Source organism: Marmota monax, unplaced genomic scaffold, assembly GCF_021218885.2.
Source record: "Marmota monax isolate L192 unplaced genomic scaffold, Marmota_monax_Labrador192_F-V1.1 WCK01_AAM20220418_F8-fsc00243, whole genome shotgun sequence".
NCBI classification, from domain to species: domain Eukaryota; kingdom Metazoa; phylum Chordata; class Mammalia; order Rodentia; family Sciuridae; genus Marmota; species Marmota monax.
Window position 1 is genome coordinate 794,521 of NW_026694604.1, and position 20,088 is coordinate 814,608.

A 20,088-nucleotide genomic window follows, 5' to 3' on the forward strand; every position below is an offset into this window, starting at 1 on the left:
CCCCTGGAATATCAGAGGTGAAGGAGGCAGAGTCCTGGAGCAAAACCCAGAACAAAACTTCAAGGACAACTAATCTAGACTGAGTAATAGTCATGTGGGAAAGGGGACCCATTTTGGTTAAAGTCTAATTTTTCCTTCTTTTCCCCTTGAAGAACAGAATAGAAGCTGCAGGTTGCACCTTCCAGAAACCCAACTTCCCCTTCTCCTAATCTCTTCCTCCCAGGGCAGCTGCTCACAGGATCCTTCAAGACCAAACCCCAAATAAACAAATATGACCCTTTCCTCCAGCAGCCCACCAGGTCCCTCCCCCCTCCCACCTCCCTGCCCAGTTCCCCCTGGGCCTGTGCAGACCAAGGAGAGGAGGGACATGGGAGGAGGGGACATGGCCTCCCTGGGACTCACACTGCCCAGGTCTGCTGCTTGGCTAGGAGAAGCTCTGGAAGGGGTCCCCCAAGTCTCCTGCTCACTTGAGGGTTGGGAGGGGCCACCTCGTAGTCCCCAGCTGAGGCTGGAGGCCTGGGACTTGGACACATGTGTCCTGTAGCTGGGGGGGGGGGGGGGCGCGTGGTCTTCTTCCAAAAACCACCTGAAGCCCCTCCTTGTGGCTGTCACCCTGGCTTGGAGACACTATGCTTCCTTTATCTTCAGATGACAGCCAAGTGTATTATCAAAATCCAGGTTGACTTCCCCGGGGGAGTTGGAAGTTTCTGCACAGCCTAGTGATAGCTGTATTTTAAAGGGGCTTTTGGAAATTTACTGGGGACCTCAGAGGGGCCTGGAGTGTCAATGCCCACCACCTGGAAACCACTGGATTGACACGTAAAACCTGCCAGTTGCTCTTGCTTCATCTGAGGGAGGCCAGGCAGTGCAGCCAGGAGCGTGGCTGGATTACTAGGGCCTCGCCCTGGAGTCAGCGTGGGGTGTGTGCGCGCAGGTGTGGGTGTGCTGATCTGTATGTACATACATATGCTCTCACACACACGCATGTCATAAAATGAGAACATTTTAGAAGTTCTCCACATTCCTCATCATTCATCATTTTATGCTAATAAGGTCCTGACCCTTTGTTAGGAAACAAAGTTTACGTGCATATATGAAAATGCCCATAATCCACCCACTATTCTGTGTAACTATAATGCACTAATAAAAAAAAAATAAAAGTTTAGGGCTGGGGTTGCGGCTCAACGGTAGAGCGCTCGCCTAGCACGTTCGAGGCCCTGGGTTTGATCCTCGGCACTACATAGAAATAAATAAGTAGAATAAAGGTACCGAGTGCAAATACAACTAAAAAATAAATATTATAAAAAAGTCTGAGTCTTGCCACTGGCCCAGCAAGGACCCCTCAGGGTCAGAAAAGGGCTGGACCCTTGGCAATGCAGATTCCCCAGGCTCCTTGCAGATGAGAGGATCTTTCTACACACACCAGGAGCTCCTACCACTGTCCTGATGCTTGAGGGCCCTGCTGTGAGCCACACAGACTTAAGGGGACTGTCCACAGGATGAATGAGGACATGGAAGATCAGCAAGGACCAGTCTGCAGCCACACAGCCCAGCAGAGACAGGGCAAAGGCCAGGACCCAGCCTGGGAATCCCAGCCTCAGAGGTTCCCACTGGCCTTAACGGCCCTCCACAGGGAGAGGAGGAGAAGCCAGGCCCCTGTGGCCCCTCATGCCCTCTGTCTCCGAGGGCCAAGGTGGTAGAGATGTGCAATGCCTGGGTGTGAGATCCACTGGTCACAGGGATTCCACGACCAACCTGCATCCCAACCCCAGCTCTCCACGGGTCACACGGCCTCACCCCACTTCCCAGGACGGGGCTCTACTCACCATAGTCTTTCTTGCAGTACTTTTTCATGTTAATCTTCAGCTTCCCTTTGGAGGCCTTACAGTAGGAATCGCAGTCTGCAGGAGGGGCAGAGAGCACAGACAAAAACTAATTAGGCTGGCAATGAATAGGCTGGTGGGCCGGGCGGGAGGCCACCTCCCCAAATACCCAGAGGCCTGCGATACCCATGGGCCAGGCTGAGCGGGGCGGCCATTCAGGGCAGGCCTCGCCTTCTAAAGAGGCCCTTGGGACAAAAGGCCCCCGCCTGACCCCCTCCTCCTCTGGCCTGACGAATCCTTTAGCCGCCTTGGCCTCCGTGAGAGTCTCTGGGGGCTCCCGAATCATGCCACCCAGGGCTTCTGAGCACCACACAAATTCCCCCTGTTCTTAAGACGCCACTGGAGCCCTGATTAAAGCCGATAGAGGCCTCATTGTCACCCCGCGCTCTGGGTCTGTGTCAGCCACTGGCTTTCATGGCGCGGAGCCTCTGGCTGGGGTCAGGCCCCAACAAAAGAGGTCACAGAGGAAATTAGCAGCCCATGAAGTATTAGAAAACCCCTTTGGTGTCCACTCCACTGGAGTGTACAAATAAAATGTCCCACGAAGAAGAGTTCAGTTCTAATGGGCCCTACTGCTGAGAGGCAGGGCTGCCGGGCCCGCGTCCGCAGGGTATCACTTCGGGGGCTTCCAGGCCCTGAAACAAGAACCAGGGCCTGCCAGCCATTAGACTCGCTTCTTCTGGCAGAAGACCTTCAACTCTCCCCAAATACAGACTCTGTGGCTGGACCCCATCCCAATTTGTGCTCTCCCAGCCTGACATTTCTGCTCTTTGGACAAGAGGGTGCAATTCTTTCACTAGGTCTGTGACCTCCTGAGCATGGTGGCCCAGGTCATTGCAGAGGCCCAGGAAACTCCCCCTGCCTGATCTGCCCTTGCCACTCAAGAGAGTGGGCTCTCACTCGATTCCTAGAACCGTTCTTTGATGCGTGAGAGATGATGTTATTCCCATTCTGCAGACAAGAAAACTGAGGTCAACGTGGCAGAAAGGGATGATTTGTGTGGAAGTACAGAGCAAAGCCAGGGCAGGAAGTCAGGCCTCAGGACATCTGCTCCCAGCCCGTGGCTAAGATCTGCAGAGAATATTCAGAAATCTCCTTAGAGTCAGTCTCTGGCTCCAAAGGAGGCAGTTGTCTCCTCTGAGGTCCCAGGATGCAGTAACTGGTGCCTCAATTAGCTCAGCTACATCCACTGCCTTGGGAACCAGGGTCCTGGCAGCCCCTTCTGTCTCCCAGGCCAGTCTCTTGAGGCCCCAAACTAGGAACCAGTCTCAGGAACTGGAAGAACAGCCCACCTTGCTGCTCCTCTGCAGTCGGAGCCCTTGAACCCCTCTCAGGACACAGGAGGCCACTGTGTCCGTTTTTCCTGTTAACCAGATGGCTGGTGGGTTCCAGGAACTCTTGGGATGCAGGGACTAGGATGTCCAGAGAGTGGCCCTCACTCAACTGTGGCCAATCCCCAGGATGGGGGAGGACAGCAGCCCCAACAAACAAGTCAACAGCACCATCCCCACCACTGTCCACTGCACTTCCAGGTGGGGATCGGCTGTGCTGGGCCACGTCTCTGCCACTCGGGAACAGATGATGCTCCCAGCAGAGGCAAGGTGTGGGTGAATGCAGGGCCGTGCACATTCTAGTGGTTCCAGTGAGCTGGCTCGCTCCCTGCTCCCTCCACTTATGGAAGCCAATTGGAATGCAAGTGGTGTCTAGTAATGTCACTGTAGGGACAGCCTCGAATCCATTCGGTGCCTTTTGTGTTATATTTTTTTTGTGAAATTTTTTGTGTTGGCCCCCGTCAGTACTCTCATTTCCGGTTGGCAAGAAAGGCTGACACCCTGCCTCTGTGGCCTGGGCCCAGGGAGACCCACCCCTGTGACAGCCTGGGTGGAAAGGGCGCCTCTGAGCGTGTCCCCTCTTCCAGGTCTGGGGTACGGGGGCTTTGTGGGAGGTTGCAGTGCTCAGCTTAAAATGGAGAAAGCACAGCTCAGAGAGGTTCCAGGGCAGCCTGCCCAAGGGGAGCCCCGCCCCACGAGGCAGAAGGGAGGCAGACGGGGCCCTGGGACAACCTCCCCCTGGACCTTCAGCATCACTGCCCCCAGCCTAGTAACAGCCATTGAAAGCCCTTCTCTTCAGAGCCAAGCGTCCACCTGGGACAGAAATCGTCCTAGGATGTGCGACATCCATCATTGCCTAATTCGCTCGAGCTCCCAGAGCCTATGTGCCAAATCCCAGTCATCGCCACGCACCTCCAGGGCTGCACTGGATCCCGGCGGCAACACAGGGCAGGAACAGGGCCTTGGCGCTGTTCCCGATGCTTTACAAACTCTTCTGGCCCCTTCCAGGCGGGTCCCATTTCACAGAGGAGCATCCAGGTCCAGAGATGTGGGGGACCTGCTCCCCCAGGGTCATGTGCCTCGAGAGGCCATCTGCCTCCAGAGCCTGGGATTCTAACCTTTGGTCTCCCATCCTGGCTATGCATGGAATCATTTGGAAGATTTAAACCACCCTGGTGCCTGAGTCTCAGCCCCTAGAGGTTTTGACTTCCTTGGCTCAGGGAATAGCCTGAGTGTCTGGATTTCCAATGCTCTTCGGGCGATTGTGACAGCAGCCAGCATTAGAACCACTCTCTGAATTACCTGCACGGGAAGGGGACAGTCTCTGTACCCACGATGTGCACACAGCACCCGCCTCGGCAGAGGACCCAGAGAGGTGGTTGTGAACTCAAACTCAGAAGATGTCAGTCTCTGAGCATTTGAGCTGTGCTGACCTTTGCTGGGGGCTGGGGTGTCCTTCCTTTCTGTCAATTGCCAGTTCTGGTGACGTCAGGATGCTTGTTGCAAACTGCGCCCTACTCCCTCCAGAGTTGCTGACTCTGATTGAATGGTGAGTTAGGAAAACAAAGACCAAGCTTTCTAGAACTCTGTGTGTAAAGCCCAGGTAAAGAGGCTTGGAAGGAGAGAGAGGCTGAACTGTTCTTTCTCCTTTGGGGAAAGTGAAGAACCTTCCGGAACACAGATGCCGGGGGGGGGGGGGCTTTTTGGCTGCTTGTGACTCTTCCTTTGGACTGTATTCCAGATAGCTGAGGTCACTGGACGAAGTGGTCCCTGGATAAGGAAAACGTCCCCGTCTTTGCTTCCTTTATCAAAGGCACGCAGAGCCACAGAGATTGCCTCTGAGATGGATAAACCACGGGCTCTAAAAGCCAACTCTATCTCCCTCCCCAACATGGCATCTACTTGACAGCCCCCTCGAGGAGCCTCTCCTGGCTTTTGTGCCAAAATAGCTATAAAGACAATGAAAAGATGAAAATTCACACACTAACGCCAAGAACGCAAACTGATAGATGACCCAGTGCCGGGATCTGGGAGCAATCTCTATTAATTAAAGGCAGATGGTGGAGGAAGAAGCAAAAACTATCCAGGTTTTACCTCAGGACTCAGCTCTTTGTCTGATGAACAGAAAGATCCTGGGGCGAGGGAGGAAGATGGCAGATAGAAGGACACTGACCAGAAAACCGAAGGGGCAGGAAGAGGGCAGGGACACAGGGAGTGAGCCCTCCACCAGGGGAGGAAGTCTGAGGAAGCGTAGGGACCAGAAGGATTAGCAGTTGCGGTGGCTTCCGGAACTTATATTTTTAATCAAAATCACTGATGGCAGAGAATCAGAAAGTGAGGAATAAGAAGGGCACTGAGTCTACCCAAGAGAAGCAAATCCAAGTAAAAGGTTGGTAGGAACTGGGAACTGGAGATGGAGCCATGGACCATCCCCTGCCATCCACCTTGGATCCGAGATGGGAACCCAGCCCTCAGGCTAGGACAGGGCTCAACAAAGCTTTTTCTACAAAGGGCCAAACAGTATATATCTGAGTCTTTGAGGGCCACATGCTCTGCATCACAACTATTCAATTGTGTGGCCACAGCTCCAAAACAGCCACCAACAACAGGTGACCAAATACGCAGGACAGACCAAACAATTCTAGAAAGAGAAAGCCACATGAAATAGGAGGAAAGATAAGGTTAAAGACCATATATATTAAATGCATGAGAGAGAGAAGAGTTGGAAAAATAAAAACTAGAGCAAATTATCTCAAATCCCAGTGGGCACAATTAACATCCGCTTTGTAAGCAGCAGAGAAAAATGATACTGTGGCAAACTAATTCAGGGATTTGAGAAGATGGAGAAATTTATAAAATATAGGGGGAAAGGATAAAGACATAGAAACATGGAAGAGGATAAAAATGTAGGAAAGTAGAGAGCGGGTAGGTGACAGGTGGGAACTGCAACAGGGGCCAAATGGAATGGAAGCAGGACTCAAGCAGGCCAGGCCTGGTGGCATCCCTCGATAATCCCAGCTACTGAGGAGACTGAGGCAGGAGGAGCGTCAAGTTCTAGGCCACCCTCAGCAACTTAGAGAGGCCCTGTTGCAAACAATAAAAAGGGCTGGGGATGGGGCTCAGTGGTAAAGCACCTCTGAGTTTAGTTCTCGGTGAGCCACAGGGAGAATCAAAGCTCAAGGAATAGGGTCCAACACCTATATCTTTGCAAAACACTAAAGATGTGGAAAAAAAAACTGGAGAGATTCAAAAACAAAGATCTGGGCCAAAGATCACAAAGCAAAATCTATAAAAGGGAAAACTTATGACTCAAAATTTTATACCTAGCTACGCTAGCATAGATGTACTCAGGCCACAGTGAACAAAACACATTCTCAAGTCAGCAAGGGCTCAGAAAATATTCCAATCCTGTGTCTTTTAATTAAAATAAGTATTGAGGATATTTTCCAACCAACTACAAAATGAATAAATAACAAGAGCTAAAAAAGAAGAAAGTCATGATCTAAACATACTGGAGATGAACACCAAAACCAATAAATATAGATATTTCAGACTTGGTTCTAAAACCAAATCCAAATATCAAAATAATTTTTCAATGTTTGAAAGAGAATAGACTGTCTATAAAACTATAAAAATTTACTTTGAAACTTTAGATCATATTAACAAAAACTAGAAAGTAGAATGAGGTGAGGAATAAAATTTTGTGTCTTGAATAGAATGTAAAAGATACTATTACATGCTTGACTACATAGATTAAATACTGCCTTTGGGGGAAAAAACACTGGAGAACTTAAGAAATAAATTATAGTTAATAGGCCAAGAGATAAACCAGAAAAAAGGAAAATACAAAGACCAACTATGATAAAATCACAGAAAAATTATCTCAAGACAAATCATTGAAAATATCATGGATCCAACTCCTCTACTGAAAAACTAATTTAAAAATATTAAATCACAGGCTGGGGATGTAGCTTAATGATAGAGCACTTGCCTGGCATGCATGAGACCCTGGGTTTGAACCCCAGCATAACACACACACACACACACACACTCACAAAATTACTCTTTAAGAGGAATATAACTAAAGTGATTTTTTTTAAACGTCTACAATTTATGTTGTGGCAACATCATAGGAAAAAAGCAAAGGAAAACAATAACAACAAAAAACAAACCAAAAGGGATAAAGTAATATTAGAAAAGGTAGAATTCAAGGCAAACATTTTAAAAATGGACAAAGATGATCACCTAGAAAATAAATTTTGTCTTATGGTTATGGAATAACACCCCTTGAGATACATTAAATAAAAACTGAGGAAAATACAAAAAGAAGCAGACACACACAAGTAGTCAAAGAATGCAAAATTAATTCCAAGAAGCTGAAATTGAACAGGCCATATGTCCTGACCACCATGTAATAAATATTATTTGTTATTAAAGAAGAAAGAATGAAAATATGCAACATATATTCATTTCTAGAAGTTTCAGAATGAGCAAAACAAAGCCCAAAGAAAGTGGGAGGAAATTATTAATCACAGCAGAAGTAGAAATGTCCAGTACTAGACATGGAAAAAAAAACACCCTCAAAATTAGAAATACATGCAAGATCTGAATCTTTGAAAAGTCCCCAACAAACTTTTTAGAGAAGACCAGACAAAACACTGTCATGTCTAATTATGAATAAAAGAAAGAAAACAGAATACTAGGAAATAACAAGGGAATAACTACGATCTAGAAAACATTCTATGAATTATAAGGCTATTGTATGCAATGGCAGGCTACCATCTTGGAGATCTGAATGAAATACCAATTTTTTTTTAAGAGAGAGAATTTTTTAATATTTATTTTTTAGTTTTTAGTGGACACAACATCTTTATTTTATTTTTTATGTGGTGCTGAGGATCGAACCCAGTGCCCCACGCATGCCAGGCGAGCACGCTACCGCTTGAGCCACATCCCCAGCCCTAAATACCAATATTTTAGGAGAACATAAATGACCAAGTTGAACACATAATCTTAGGAAATGTCTGGATTGAACCAGTTTCAGAGGTCATGTGAATGTTTAAAGGACGCATCCACCTTGTGCTACCTGACCTCTTCAGAAACACAGAAAAAGATGGGAGGTCACTAAGATGAACCTCATGAAACTGCCCAAAACTGACCATTTTTCGACTTTAAAAAAGCAGTTCCACGTGGTCCAACCTTAATATAAAAGGAGGCATAATTTAGACACACCAGACCCTGCAGTCCGATTGATCAGCCTCATTTACTAATTAGAGTCCCAACCTTTTATACCTACCAGGTTCCCAACCTCCCCTCTCACCCAGTGCCAGGACCCTACTCAGTGACTGCAACAACCTCCACTCTTACCAGTCTCTCCAGGGAACTGGGTTGAGAGCCCAGGTAAACGCTGGCAGATCTGCAGTGGCCCCTGAGCCACCAGGGTCACCCACCTTCTGCACCCTTCTCCCCTGTAAGAGACAGGGGCCGCCAGGGCTGGACACAGGTGCTGGCTGGCTCCCCACTGGCACAAGCTCTGTCCCAGGGAGGGCCACTGAGACCTGGAGGCGGCCATCTGCCCAGCTCGCAGCAGGCCCATCCTGGCTGGCAGGCATCCGGGCTCCTCCTGGGAGCGGCCCCCCCCCTCCCTTTCATCCTTCCCACCTGCTCCCCTGACCGACCCACAGACGGGAGCCAAGAGGTGGCCCTGCGGCCCAATCCCCGTGGCCCAGCCCCTCCCACCTCTTCCTCCACCTTAGGGAGTTGGCCCCTCTGATCTGCCTCCTGCGCTCAGGTGCCAAAATCCTGCTGGGCGTACTTGCCGGCCAGCACAAGGCTCATCTCTGAGCATATGGCAGGCAGAGCCCAGCGGCCCGTGGTGAGAGCCAGGGGCACCGCATCTGGCACCTCCCCCTGGAGGAGGGCGGGGAACTGGCAAAGGTCTCGCTCGGGCAGCCCTGGCCCTGCTCCTCAGAGCTCTTCTGCCTCTCTGCTACTGGGCTGTTGGATTTGGGAGCAGGGTCGGGGGGTGTGATGAGGGACCCCCTGGCCATAGTGGTCGGCCTCCTGGGATAGGGGAGCCCAGAGGTGGTGGGTAAAGGATGGGCTCCTGGCTCTCACTGGCCTGGGGGTAAGAGTTCAGGGGGAGAAGGACTGGGGCTCAGAGGGTCCTTCTTCCCACCAGTAGGTGACAAGGCAGGTGGCATCAGTCTGCCCCTAGAGCATGCTCTACCTCTGTCTAACCTGGAGCCACCAAGCTGCCGGGAACCATCTCTTCAGGCAAGACACAGTCCAGCTTTGAGTGTGTCCAGTTCAGACTGCAGCAGGTGTCTGTGAGTCCATGACAGTTGTCACAGGGGAGTCATGGGACAAAGGGGTGGCACTCCCCATGACACCAGCTCCTGCAGCTACAGGCAAGGCCCTGCCTCCCAGGTAAGACCACCTTCTTATCACTTTCACCAACACTTTATCTAAGGGGACAGCCATGCGTCTAGGTGAGCCAGAGCTCAGGCAGCTCTTGAGCCCTTGGCCCCTCTCTCCAAGCCTGGGCCGGTCCCACCCACTCAATCTGTAGCCCACAAGCCCTACGTGAGTCAACAGCAGATGCCCATTTAACTTCAGGCTCAGGGGCAGAAAAGGCAAGTTCTTCCAAAATGAGGCAGCCTCTGGCAATGAACTGGCAGAGGAGCTGGGCAAGAGGGGCTTTGCAAACTGTGGGACAAATGATTAGAAGAAAGCCCCCAAATGTTTACAACATCAAGAGTAAAGGGTTGGTGTCCTCAATATGCAAAGAACTCTTGTGAGTCAATAAGAAAAAGATAAGCTATCTAAACTTAGATGGCAATGAATAGGTCATTCACAGAAGAGGAAATTTAAAAGGGACAGGGAAACAGAAACACGTTCATCTTAAATATCAACAAAACAGACCCTTGGCTAAGGGGAACAGGGCACTTCTGCGTGGCAAACTGGCAAAGGCAAACGTGTAATGTGCATGTAATGTGGTTGGGGCCAAATTAATAGGGTCTCTCCTGAGAGCAGTTGGTATTGTCACAACCCTGAAAACCCTCACGCCATGAAGCAACCCCACTTCTTTATTATCCACTCATTCACTTAACTAGCTGGCTGTGGGAGGCACTAGGCACACCCCGAGACTAATGGAAGTCAGGTGGCACTAGAGCAGAAGGGGACAGGCCAGTCACACAAGTATCATCATACCCACAGAAGAATGATGCTCAGAAGATGAGGACTATGAGCAGAGCACATTGGTAGCAAATAGAAGGACAGTGGAAAGCCATTAAGATACGAAGGCCATTCTTTGGAGCTGATGTTTAGGCTGGCTAGCAGTCAGTCCCGTGAAGTAAAGGGAGGAACATCTGTGTAACCTGGAAGGTTCAAAGGCCCCGGGGTAGGAAAGTGCTGGGCAGATATGAGGAACTCAAAGGGAGTCTGGAATAGCATAAGGCTGTGTGTCTGGCAGCCATTTGAACTAGAAGAATATAATGCACTTTAAAAGTGCTGGTTTTTATATCTTGCTTTGCTGTCCTTAGCCACATTTAAAATATTTTACAACAAAGATACAATTCTCATGGGATTTTTTTTGGGTCGAGGGGAGGTGGGGATTGATCCCAGGGGAGTGATAACATTCAAGTCCTTTTTTTAAAATATTTTTTTAAGAGAGAGAATTTATAATATTTATTTTTTAGTTTTCAGCAGACACAACATCTTTGTTTGTATGTGGTGCTGAGGATCGAACCCGGGCCGCACGCATGCCAGGCGAGCGCGCTACCGCTTGAGCCACATCCCCAGCCCACACCCAAGTCCTTTTTAATTTTTTTTTTATATTTTATTTTGAGATAGGGCCTCACTAAGTTGCCAACTTGTGATCCTCCGTCTCGGCCTCCACCCCACCACCAGTCAACTTATAGGCATGCACCACGGTGCCCAGCACGATTCTCATGTTCAAAAGAAAAAAGGTACTAAAATTCTTCTGAGGTAAAATGAAATCGGCCAAATCATACATCTGTGTAAAAATGTTTCACAACAAATTCTGCCTTCTGTGTACAATCATAGCGCACTCAGTAAATAATAGAATAGCTCCGTAGAGCAAGTGGATCAGGTACTGGAGGACCAGATGGATCACAGTATGTCACCTGCTCGTATGAATGTGGCATAATGAAGCCCACCGTTATGTATGATTATATGCACCAATTAAAAAAAATATCAATAAAAAATATTCCAAAGTGAGTCTTGTCTTCCTAGCGAGGATGGGGACCATTTACTCATGGGGCTGAGGATCCTAGAAAAATCCCACCCATATTCAACAAGGGGACATCTGTATTCCGAATCACGGGACTTCTGCTGTGGGGAATACTACATCCCAAGACATGGCAGGTGCGCACAGGTACATCCTCTCCCAGCCCCACAAATGGTGATACAAGGGACAAAGAAAAAGCGACAGATTCTAAATGTCCTGTGCCCGTGGGACCTGTGGATGTGTCCGGCGGCAAAGTGACACCATTGCTCTAGCTAGGGTGGCAGAGGAAAGCTCCCCACAGGTAGCACCCAAGTGAGACCCGAACAATGCAAAGGAGATGCGGGGCGGGGAGGGATCTCAGGGAAGAGGGTGCCAAGCAAGGAGGGCAGCCTAGGCAAAGGTCCTGAGGCACAACCCCCTCCTGATATAGTCCAGGATCTGAATGAAGGCTGGGGCACGCTGCACAGAGTGAATAAGAAGACAGACAACTTGCAAAGCCTGCAGGGGCATTGGGGGTGGGGGGCTGGAAAAGTTTGGGCTTCTGTTTTACACGGGAGGCAAAGCCACCAGAGGGTCCTCATCTGGCCTGTGTCACTCAGGGCTGCAAGGGACCGGGTCTTTGGTGGCTGAGACTGGCTCTCACTTTCTCACTCGGGGCTGGGCTGCCTAGGGAGCTGCCTCCAACTTGAACGTGCACTCACGTGCACTGTCCTTGTGCAGAACGGGACTCGTTCTTTCTCGAGGGCGGCAGCTGAGCATCTGGCGGAGCAGTGGGACCCAAGCTCCTCCTGAGCACAGCTCTGCTCCTCGGGCCTGGGGCTCAGCTCCCCGAGGGAAGCCCTGCTCTCCCTTCCCGTGCCTTCTCCCGGGTGTGACCAGAGCCGGGTCCCCTTTCTCAGTCCTCTCCCTGCACAGCCGCCCCAGGACTCAGGCCAGGACCTGAAAGATCCATTTTCCCTAAATAGCCAGGCCCAGTGGGGTCCACCCAAGACATTCTTCTCCGAAGCCTCCCTGGGGTCACCACGCCACGGTGCCACTTGCAGCCTGAGGATGTAAGAGGACATCCCGAGGGGGGGGGGTGCTCCAGGGAAAGCCACATTTTACGTGGTAAAAATAGGGAACCCATAGGCTCCCCTCTGATCTGGGCCTTGAAACATTCTGAGCCACCGTGTCCCCATCTGAGAAATGCAGCAATTAGTGGTGACAGTCAAAACCAGGCTTCCCGTTGGCAGGATTTAAGGACAATGACCACAGGCACAGGGAGGACATGGGAGGTCAGGGCCATCTTCTGGACAGGATGTTTCAGCTTAAGGTGGCCTTAGAGGCACCACCTGGGGGGCAGGGTGAATAACGGTGGAGCAGCAAGAAACATGGGGACAGAAGGGACCCCAGAAGACAAGGAGGAGGGCTCAGTTCTGGCTCAGCACTGGACCTCTACAAACCAGGACAACGAACAAACCAAGAACCTCATTGGTCTGGATGCTAGAGCTCCCCACGCCCCCAACAAGACTAAGGCCCCTTTCCTGGTGGTGCCACCGGCCCACAGTTAGGCAGGGCTGGGGACAAAGGCTGTAGCAGGCCTGTGGGGAGGACCTCATCTTTGCCCGAGGGCCACAGCATTGGGACATTCACTGTCCTGCATCTCCTCCTCCAGCGCCGTCCTATGTTTGAATCCTGCCATTTTCAGAGTACGTGGAAAGAACAGGACTGGACTCCCTGGGCATGAGGAGAGGCCAGAGAGCACCCCACGGGCCTCTCGCAGGCTGAGCCACACACCTGGCCCTCCAATGCCGTTTCCGTTGGGGTATTCTTGGAACCCATTCCTGGTCACTTCCCTGAGGGGCCATCCTCTGCCCACATGCTCTGGTGGCCATCCTCGAAGTTCTTGGTATCCATCTCATGGCTTAGAATTTTCTATCTGCCTTTTCCCCTGGTAAAGCAGACCCTGGAGTCACACAGGGTGGGTCACCACTGCCCACTCGATGAACCCAAAGGCACACAGACACTGCCCCCCTGCAGGAGGCCACCAATAAGGCAAAGCAAAGTCAGTGGGGTGCGTCTGTGTCCGTGAGACACCAAGACAGCCGGCCACAAATACAGGGTCCCCAGAGAAACCTGGTGCTGCGTGTGGGAAATCCTGGGGGGTCAGGGCCAACCTCTCTGACAATGAAGAATTGGTCTGGGGGGCGGAGAAAGAGGTACCAGGTACCCAAAAAAGGGAAGAGGCCATGGCCCTCTGTTGGGATGCAGGGTGACATCTGGGATCAGCAGAGTTAAGCTTTTCTGCAGGTCTCAGCTTGCCGTCTTTGGGGCATGGTGCAATAGTGGGACAGATCCCCTCTTCCTGGACCCCAGGATGCAATCTGTTATCCCAGTGTAATTGATATATCTCAAATGCTAAGGCAGGAAGGATCTGGCAGGACTGGGGTAGCAAGAAGGCTACCCTCAAGACACCCCAAATGCTGGCTTTACGATTCTAAACAGCTGTGTATCCTTGGGCCTGTTGCTGAACTTCTCTGAAACTTGAATTTCTCATTCACCAAATAGAGTTGAGAGTCTATAATCTTTTAAAATCCCTGTAAGATGAAGCCTGGCATATAATAACCACTAAAAATAAATGTCAGTTATTATAATTTTTAACTCTAATTTAGGAATCAGGAGAGAAATCCAATTTCATTGTATTACCAGTATATCCAAAAAAGAATTTTTTTTTTTTTTTAAAACACAAAAATATTTCTAACTGAAGTATGTCCTTGGGTCACTGAATAACGACTGATCCATCCTTCCATTCCGTCTTTTAGAGGCTGTGGTTCCTCCAGGGCCACACTTGACACACATTGCAGTTAGTTTGCAATTTATTTGTTTATGGTCCCTCTTCCTCCCCAAAATCAGGAGAGGAAGTCACCCCTGTATCCCCAGGGCCCAAGACGTAGAAGGGGCCCCAGTAAATATTTGTCGAATGAGTCCAATCAAAGCATGCCCGCCGGCTGCCAGCATCGTGTGGCCAGCAAAGTGACCCTCCTCGGCTCTGATTCCTTCCCTCCTTCATCAGAGGGCAGAAGTCACCAGCTCTGGGAAGAAACCCACGTGAAGGAGCCAGACTAGGGGCAACAGCAGCAGAGGGAGGCTGGCGGCGGGATTCTGAAGGGGTGTGGGGAGGGAGGCGATTTTGGAACATGCTGGAAATGCAAAGAGCAAAGTTTGGAGAGCACAGCTCCTTGGCTGGGGCGGAGACTGGGAGCTGATAAATCTTCCCTCTCCGGGGAGGCTGGAAGGGCTCTGGTGTTGGGCTGGACGTTAATAACACAGATCCTAAATCCACTGCCTTATTATGAAAATACATTTGCAGATTTAAAACCCTGGGCCGGATCTGAGGCCAGCTCTTACAGGTGGAGCCAGGAAGATTCAGAGCCCAGGAAGCCCCTGAGGCCGCAGGGCCGGGTTGTCTAGCCCAGAAACCCATCAGTTTCAGCTCTGTATGTTGGGACCCCCAAAGGGACAGACTGAGAGGGCTGAGCTTCCAAGAGGGGTGAGGAGGGAGCTGGGCTTTTTTTTTCCCCCTTGGCTGATGACACAGCTAAGGGGCCCTACCCCCTCTCTGCAGGGCTGGGCTCCTGGGTGGGGTGGGGTGGCCAGGGCTCCAAAGACCACGTGATGCAGGGGAGCAACCCCTCTTCTCCCCTTTGAACAAGAGGGTGAAAATGAGTCCCCAGCATGCTCTTTCTTCTTGCTGAACAAGATGGATTGGAAAACAAATTAGCTCAAATAAAGCATGTAATTAGATTAAAGGCTCTTGCCCAGCGCCTTCGGGGGCTGCAGAAAGCCCTCTGGGCAGAGGCAGGAGACCCGGCTGGCAGAACCAGCTCCCAGACATCCAGAATCTGCTCTCAACCCTCAGCTGCCTACCCCTGGGTCTCCGTAGCCAGTTTCAACTCTGCCACGGGGATTACCATGAAGATCGCCCCTGTCTGGCCACCAGCCCAGACCTTGGGGTCACCCCCATTCCCTGCCTGCAGGTGCTGGCTGCCTCAGCCTCAGAGGGCAGCTGTGTCCAATCCACAGGTAGGAACAATTGGAATGTGATGAGTTCCACCTGGACACACTTCCCCGCAGACACTCTCCACCCACCCTCCTCATTTGATCTATACAACTCAGGAGGACACAGCAGACGAATGACCTGGCCAGTACACATGAGAAAATGCAAAACCGGAATGCTCTGTGTCCAAGACCACCAGCCAGTGGGGGCACATTCCCTGATACTAGCCACCCTCACTCCAGTCCAGGGCCACCTAGAGGAGCCTCCTTCTCCAAAGACATGAGCGCCCAGTGACCACAGAGTTGCAACCCTTAACCGGCTCCCATCCCCATGCAGGGGCTGCAGGGTCTCAGGGGACCATTCTCTCAGCTTCCCTGTCCTCAGGAAGAACCTCCACACAGACACCTCCATACCCACCATCCCACACCTGACCCCTTCCCCAAGTGGGGCCTCTTATGATCATAATGGCTCCTGCTACCAGCCAGACCTTTAGGAAGCAAAGCCATGTCCGCAGCCTCACAGAGAAAGCAGGCCAGGTTCAAGGAGTTGCTGGACCCAGGGAAGAAATTCCCCGTCAACATGGCAGATGAGTTCTGGCCCTGAGTGGTGAAGGAGAGCCCAGGCAGGGAGGAGGAGAGAGAAAAAGTGTGAAATGTGGGATTGCTAGTTCAAAAGGCTCAGTGATGAGCAACTTAGCAAAAAAGGATAAAAGCGGGTTGCTAGAAGTAGCACGTGGCCCACGATCCCCCCCTGGCTCCCCACATGGCAGACATCACTAATCAACCACAGCACCCTAAGACATCCATAAGGGGCTCCCTCCCGGTTGCCCAGTGGATAAGCGGACACATTCCTGCCACCATGATTCATTCTGTCACTTGTCACTGACTGTTGGACTGGACATGGGCCACAGAACTCCCCCTTCAGGAACTGAAAGGGTTCTTTAAGACTGGAGGCAGGCCACACTTGACCCCTGATGCCAGCCTGAGTCTCTCTCAACATGGTCCCTAGGGTGGGTCAGGACTGCCATCAGCTGAGCCTCACTTGAATTCTGTACCTCCCCAAGGAGATACATGATTACTTGCAATGTAAATGGAATGAAATAGTTGTCATACTTCATTTGGGGGGGAATAGTGACAAGAAAAAAAGGTCTGCATGTGTTCAGTACAGAGGGAATTTTTTTTTTTCCCAAATGGTTTTCATTCGAGGTTGGTTGAATCCATGGAGGTGGATCCTATGGATACGGAGGCCAGTGTTATGCATCTAGAGACCGGGAGGAAGAAGGAACTGCTAGAAAACAGAGGGCCAGGCAGCAGCAGCAAACAGAAGCAAATAACTATGAAAACCAGGTGGCTCTGTAAAGAACTCAAAAAATTTAACACCAAAAAGAAAAAAAAAACAAATAATTCAATCAATAAATGGGCCAAGGAACTAAACAGACACTTCACCGACGAATACAACAGATCAACAACATATGAAAAAATTGTTCATCATCTCTAGCAATGAGAGAAATGCAAATCAAAACTACTTTAAGATTTCATCCAACTCCAGTCAGAATGGCAATTATCAAGAATCCAAGCAAAAATAAGTGTTGGTGAGGATATGGGGGGAAAGGCACACTCACACATTGCTGGTGGCACTGCAAATTGGTGCAACCACTGTGGAAAACAGTACGGAGATTCCTCAGAAAACTTGCAATGGAACTACCAATTGACTCAGCTTTCCCATTCCTTGGTTTATATGCAAAGGGCTTAAAATCAGCATACTATAGTGACGCAGCCACATAGATGTAGCAGCTCAATTCACGATAGCTAAACTATGGAACCAATCTAGGTGTCCTTCGATAATTGAATGAATAAAGAGAATGTGATACATATACACAATGGAGTACTACTCAGCCTTAAAGAAGAATGAAATTATGGCATTTGCAGGTAAATGGATGGAACTGGAGACTATCGTGCTAAGTGAAATAAGCCAATCCCAAAAAACTAAAGGCCAAATGTTTTCTCTGAGAAGTGTATGCTGATCCATAGGATGGGGTGGGTGTAGGGAAGAATGAAGGAACTATGGATTGTACAGAGGGGAGTTAAAGGGAGGGGTGGGGCAGTGGGGATGGGAACGACAGTAGAATGAGACAGACATTATTATAGTCTTTGTACATGTATGATTACACTACCGGTGTGACTCAGCACCATGTACAGCCAGAGAAATGAGAAGTTGTTCTCCATTTGTGTACAATGTGTCAAAGTGCATTCTACTGTCATGTGTAACTAATCAGAACAAATTTTTAAAATTAAAAATAAAAAAAGAAAACCAGATGGAGAATAACTAAGGGCCATTTCAGATAAATGGCAACCATTCGTAAGATGGGTGGATAAGACACAGCACACTTCCTCTCGTGATGAATAAAAACATCCTGAAAGGTGACTTGTGATCAATGTGCGTATGCTTAATGTGGCAAGAAAGTTGGTGATGCATTTGGAAAAGATTTCCATTCCTCAGAATGTTTTTTTTTTAAAACTTCTGTGGCATTTCAATGAATAATGTCACAGGTATTTGGAAACTATGTGTATGGAGTATCACTCATGCCACAATCTCACAACCGTGGCAGAAACTGAAGTCCTCCCCAACCAAACCAAACTCAGTGCTACCTTCTCATATGGAGAACAAGGGTACGATATTCCTGATCCCATATCTAAGTATCCTGTATCCAAAATGCCTGGGACCAGAAGTGTTATAGATTAATTTTTTTTTCATACTTTGGACTATTTGCATACACATAACGAGATATCCTGGGGAAGAGACGCAAACACGAAGTTCATTTATGCTTCATATACGCTTCACACACATAGTTGGAAGGTAATCTAATCAATATTTTTAGCACATGCCTTTTGACTGTGGCCCTTCCCATGAGAGGGAGGTCAGGTGTGGAATTTTCCACTTGGGGGGACATCAAAAAGTTTTGGATTTGGGAGCCCTTTAGATTTTTTGGATTCTCATGAGTAAGGATGCTCACCCTCTATGGTGTTTGCTTTAGTGAAGTGATAGACTCTCCATGTACTCCAGGGAACCACAGGTCCAAGTGAGTCCCTGTGGAAGGTGATGGCATTCTTCACATACTGGGCAGGATACAGCTATCCTCCTAGTGTCACATGGGGTGCACAGCCTAGAAGTTCCATTCTTGGTACCCATAAGTATCAGCTCCTGTTGGAAACTGCGGGAGAGCAAACCAGGCCCCACTGGGTCCTGGAACCAATCCCTTTGGATACTTAGGGACCACTGTATTGTCCTCACGCAGAGCCCTCTGGTCTCACATGCCTCCTCCCATAGAAGTGAGGCTTTCTGATAGCCCTGAGGTCCACACCACCCACTCCACGCCCTTCCTTGAGATGACATGCTCACCCAGACCTTCAATCACAGAACAAATTCAAAACCATCACCCAGAGATGAGCTATGCAAACCAAGGAGAGAACAGATGGGCATCTTTCTGCTTAAGGATGAGATACCGGCTAGACAAGGGGTATTAGGTTGGAGGAGATGAGGAGAGGTGGTACTCTCCTCTAGAAAAATACGTCTGCATCAGAACCAGAGAGAAACACCTGCCAGCAGCCTCCCAACACCTTTTCAAGAGACAAATCTGGCCTCATAAGATGAGCCTTCTAGATTTTTTTTGCTTGAGGACCCCAAATGTCCAGCCATGGCGCTGATTTGAAGTACAGTCAGCGCTCTGTACCCATGAGTTCTTCATCCATTAGACAAAGATCAAAAGTATGCCAGAAAAAAATCACATGTGTAATGAACGTGTGCAGACTTTTAAAAATCACCATTCCCTAAACAATATGGTGTAAAAACTCATGTCCACAGCATTTACATCATATTAGGTATAAGTAATCTAGAGATGAGTTAAAATATATGGAAGGATGTGTAGAGGTTACATGCAGATACTATGCCATTTTATATAAGGGACCCGAGTACCTGCATATTTCGGTGTTCTGGGGTGAGGGTCCTAGAACTTATCCCTTATGGATACTTGGGGACCATTGTATTGTCCTCTCTTATCTGCCACCTGTGCCCTTAGGAAACACCAGCCCAACTGGAGGGGCAATGAGCCATCTTAGACTTGGGGCTTCATTCATTAGGCCACAAAAGACCCAGCAGATCCAACACTGGCCAGGCACAAAAGTCAAGGCCAGCATCCACTGACATGGCTGGACCTGATGAACAGTGAACACCTTGAATGAGAATCATCTACCGAACTCATGTGTCCCTCTCACGTAGTGCACTAGGAGTCCAGGAAGGCCAATCTCGTGCCTCCTACCCAATTCGATCCTCGAATCCCAGCCCCAGCACTACGTGGATGTGTGATCGCAGAACAAACGTGAGGACGACAAACTGACAGATAACACAAAGCTTCTGATCCGAAATCCCAAGGCATTCTGGGAGTGGGCAGGCAAAGTTACGAGAAGCCACTCCAGAGCCTGGCTGAATAAGAAATCCCCCATTTTCAGCCTGTAGCCCAGATAAGGCCAAGGGAAGGATTTAGAGAGCACAGGATCCGTATTGCCTAAGCCCTTCCAAATTGCAGAAAAG

General features: G+C 49.5%; 1 protein-coding gene across 1 annotated transcript in view; it reads right to left on the bottom strand.

Moving 5' to 3' along the window:
• Ntn1 (netrin 1) overlaps positions 1 to 20,088 on the bottom strand; it is a 176,761-nt gene that overhangs the window by 13,965 nt on the left and 142,708 nt on the right. The window contains exon 6 of the mRNA XM_046422151.2: positions 1,827 to 1,901. Coding sequence (XP_046278107.1) covers positions 1,827 to 1,901 — 75 coding nt within the window. The remainder of the gene's footprint in view (positions 1 to 1,826; positions 1,902 to 20,088) is intronic.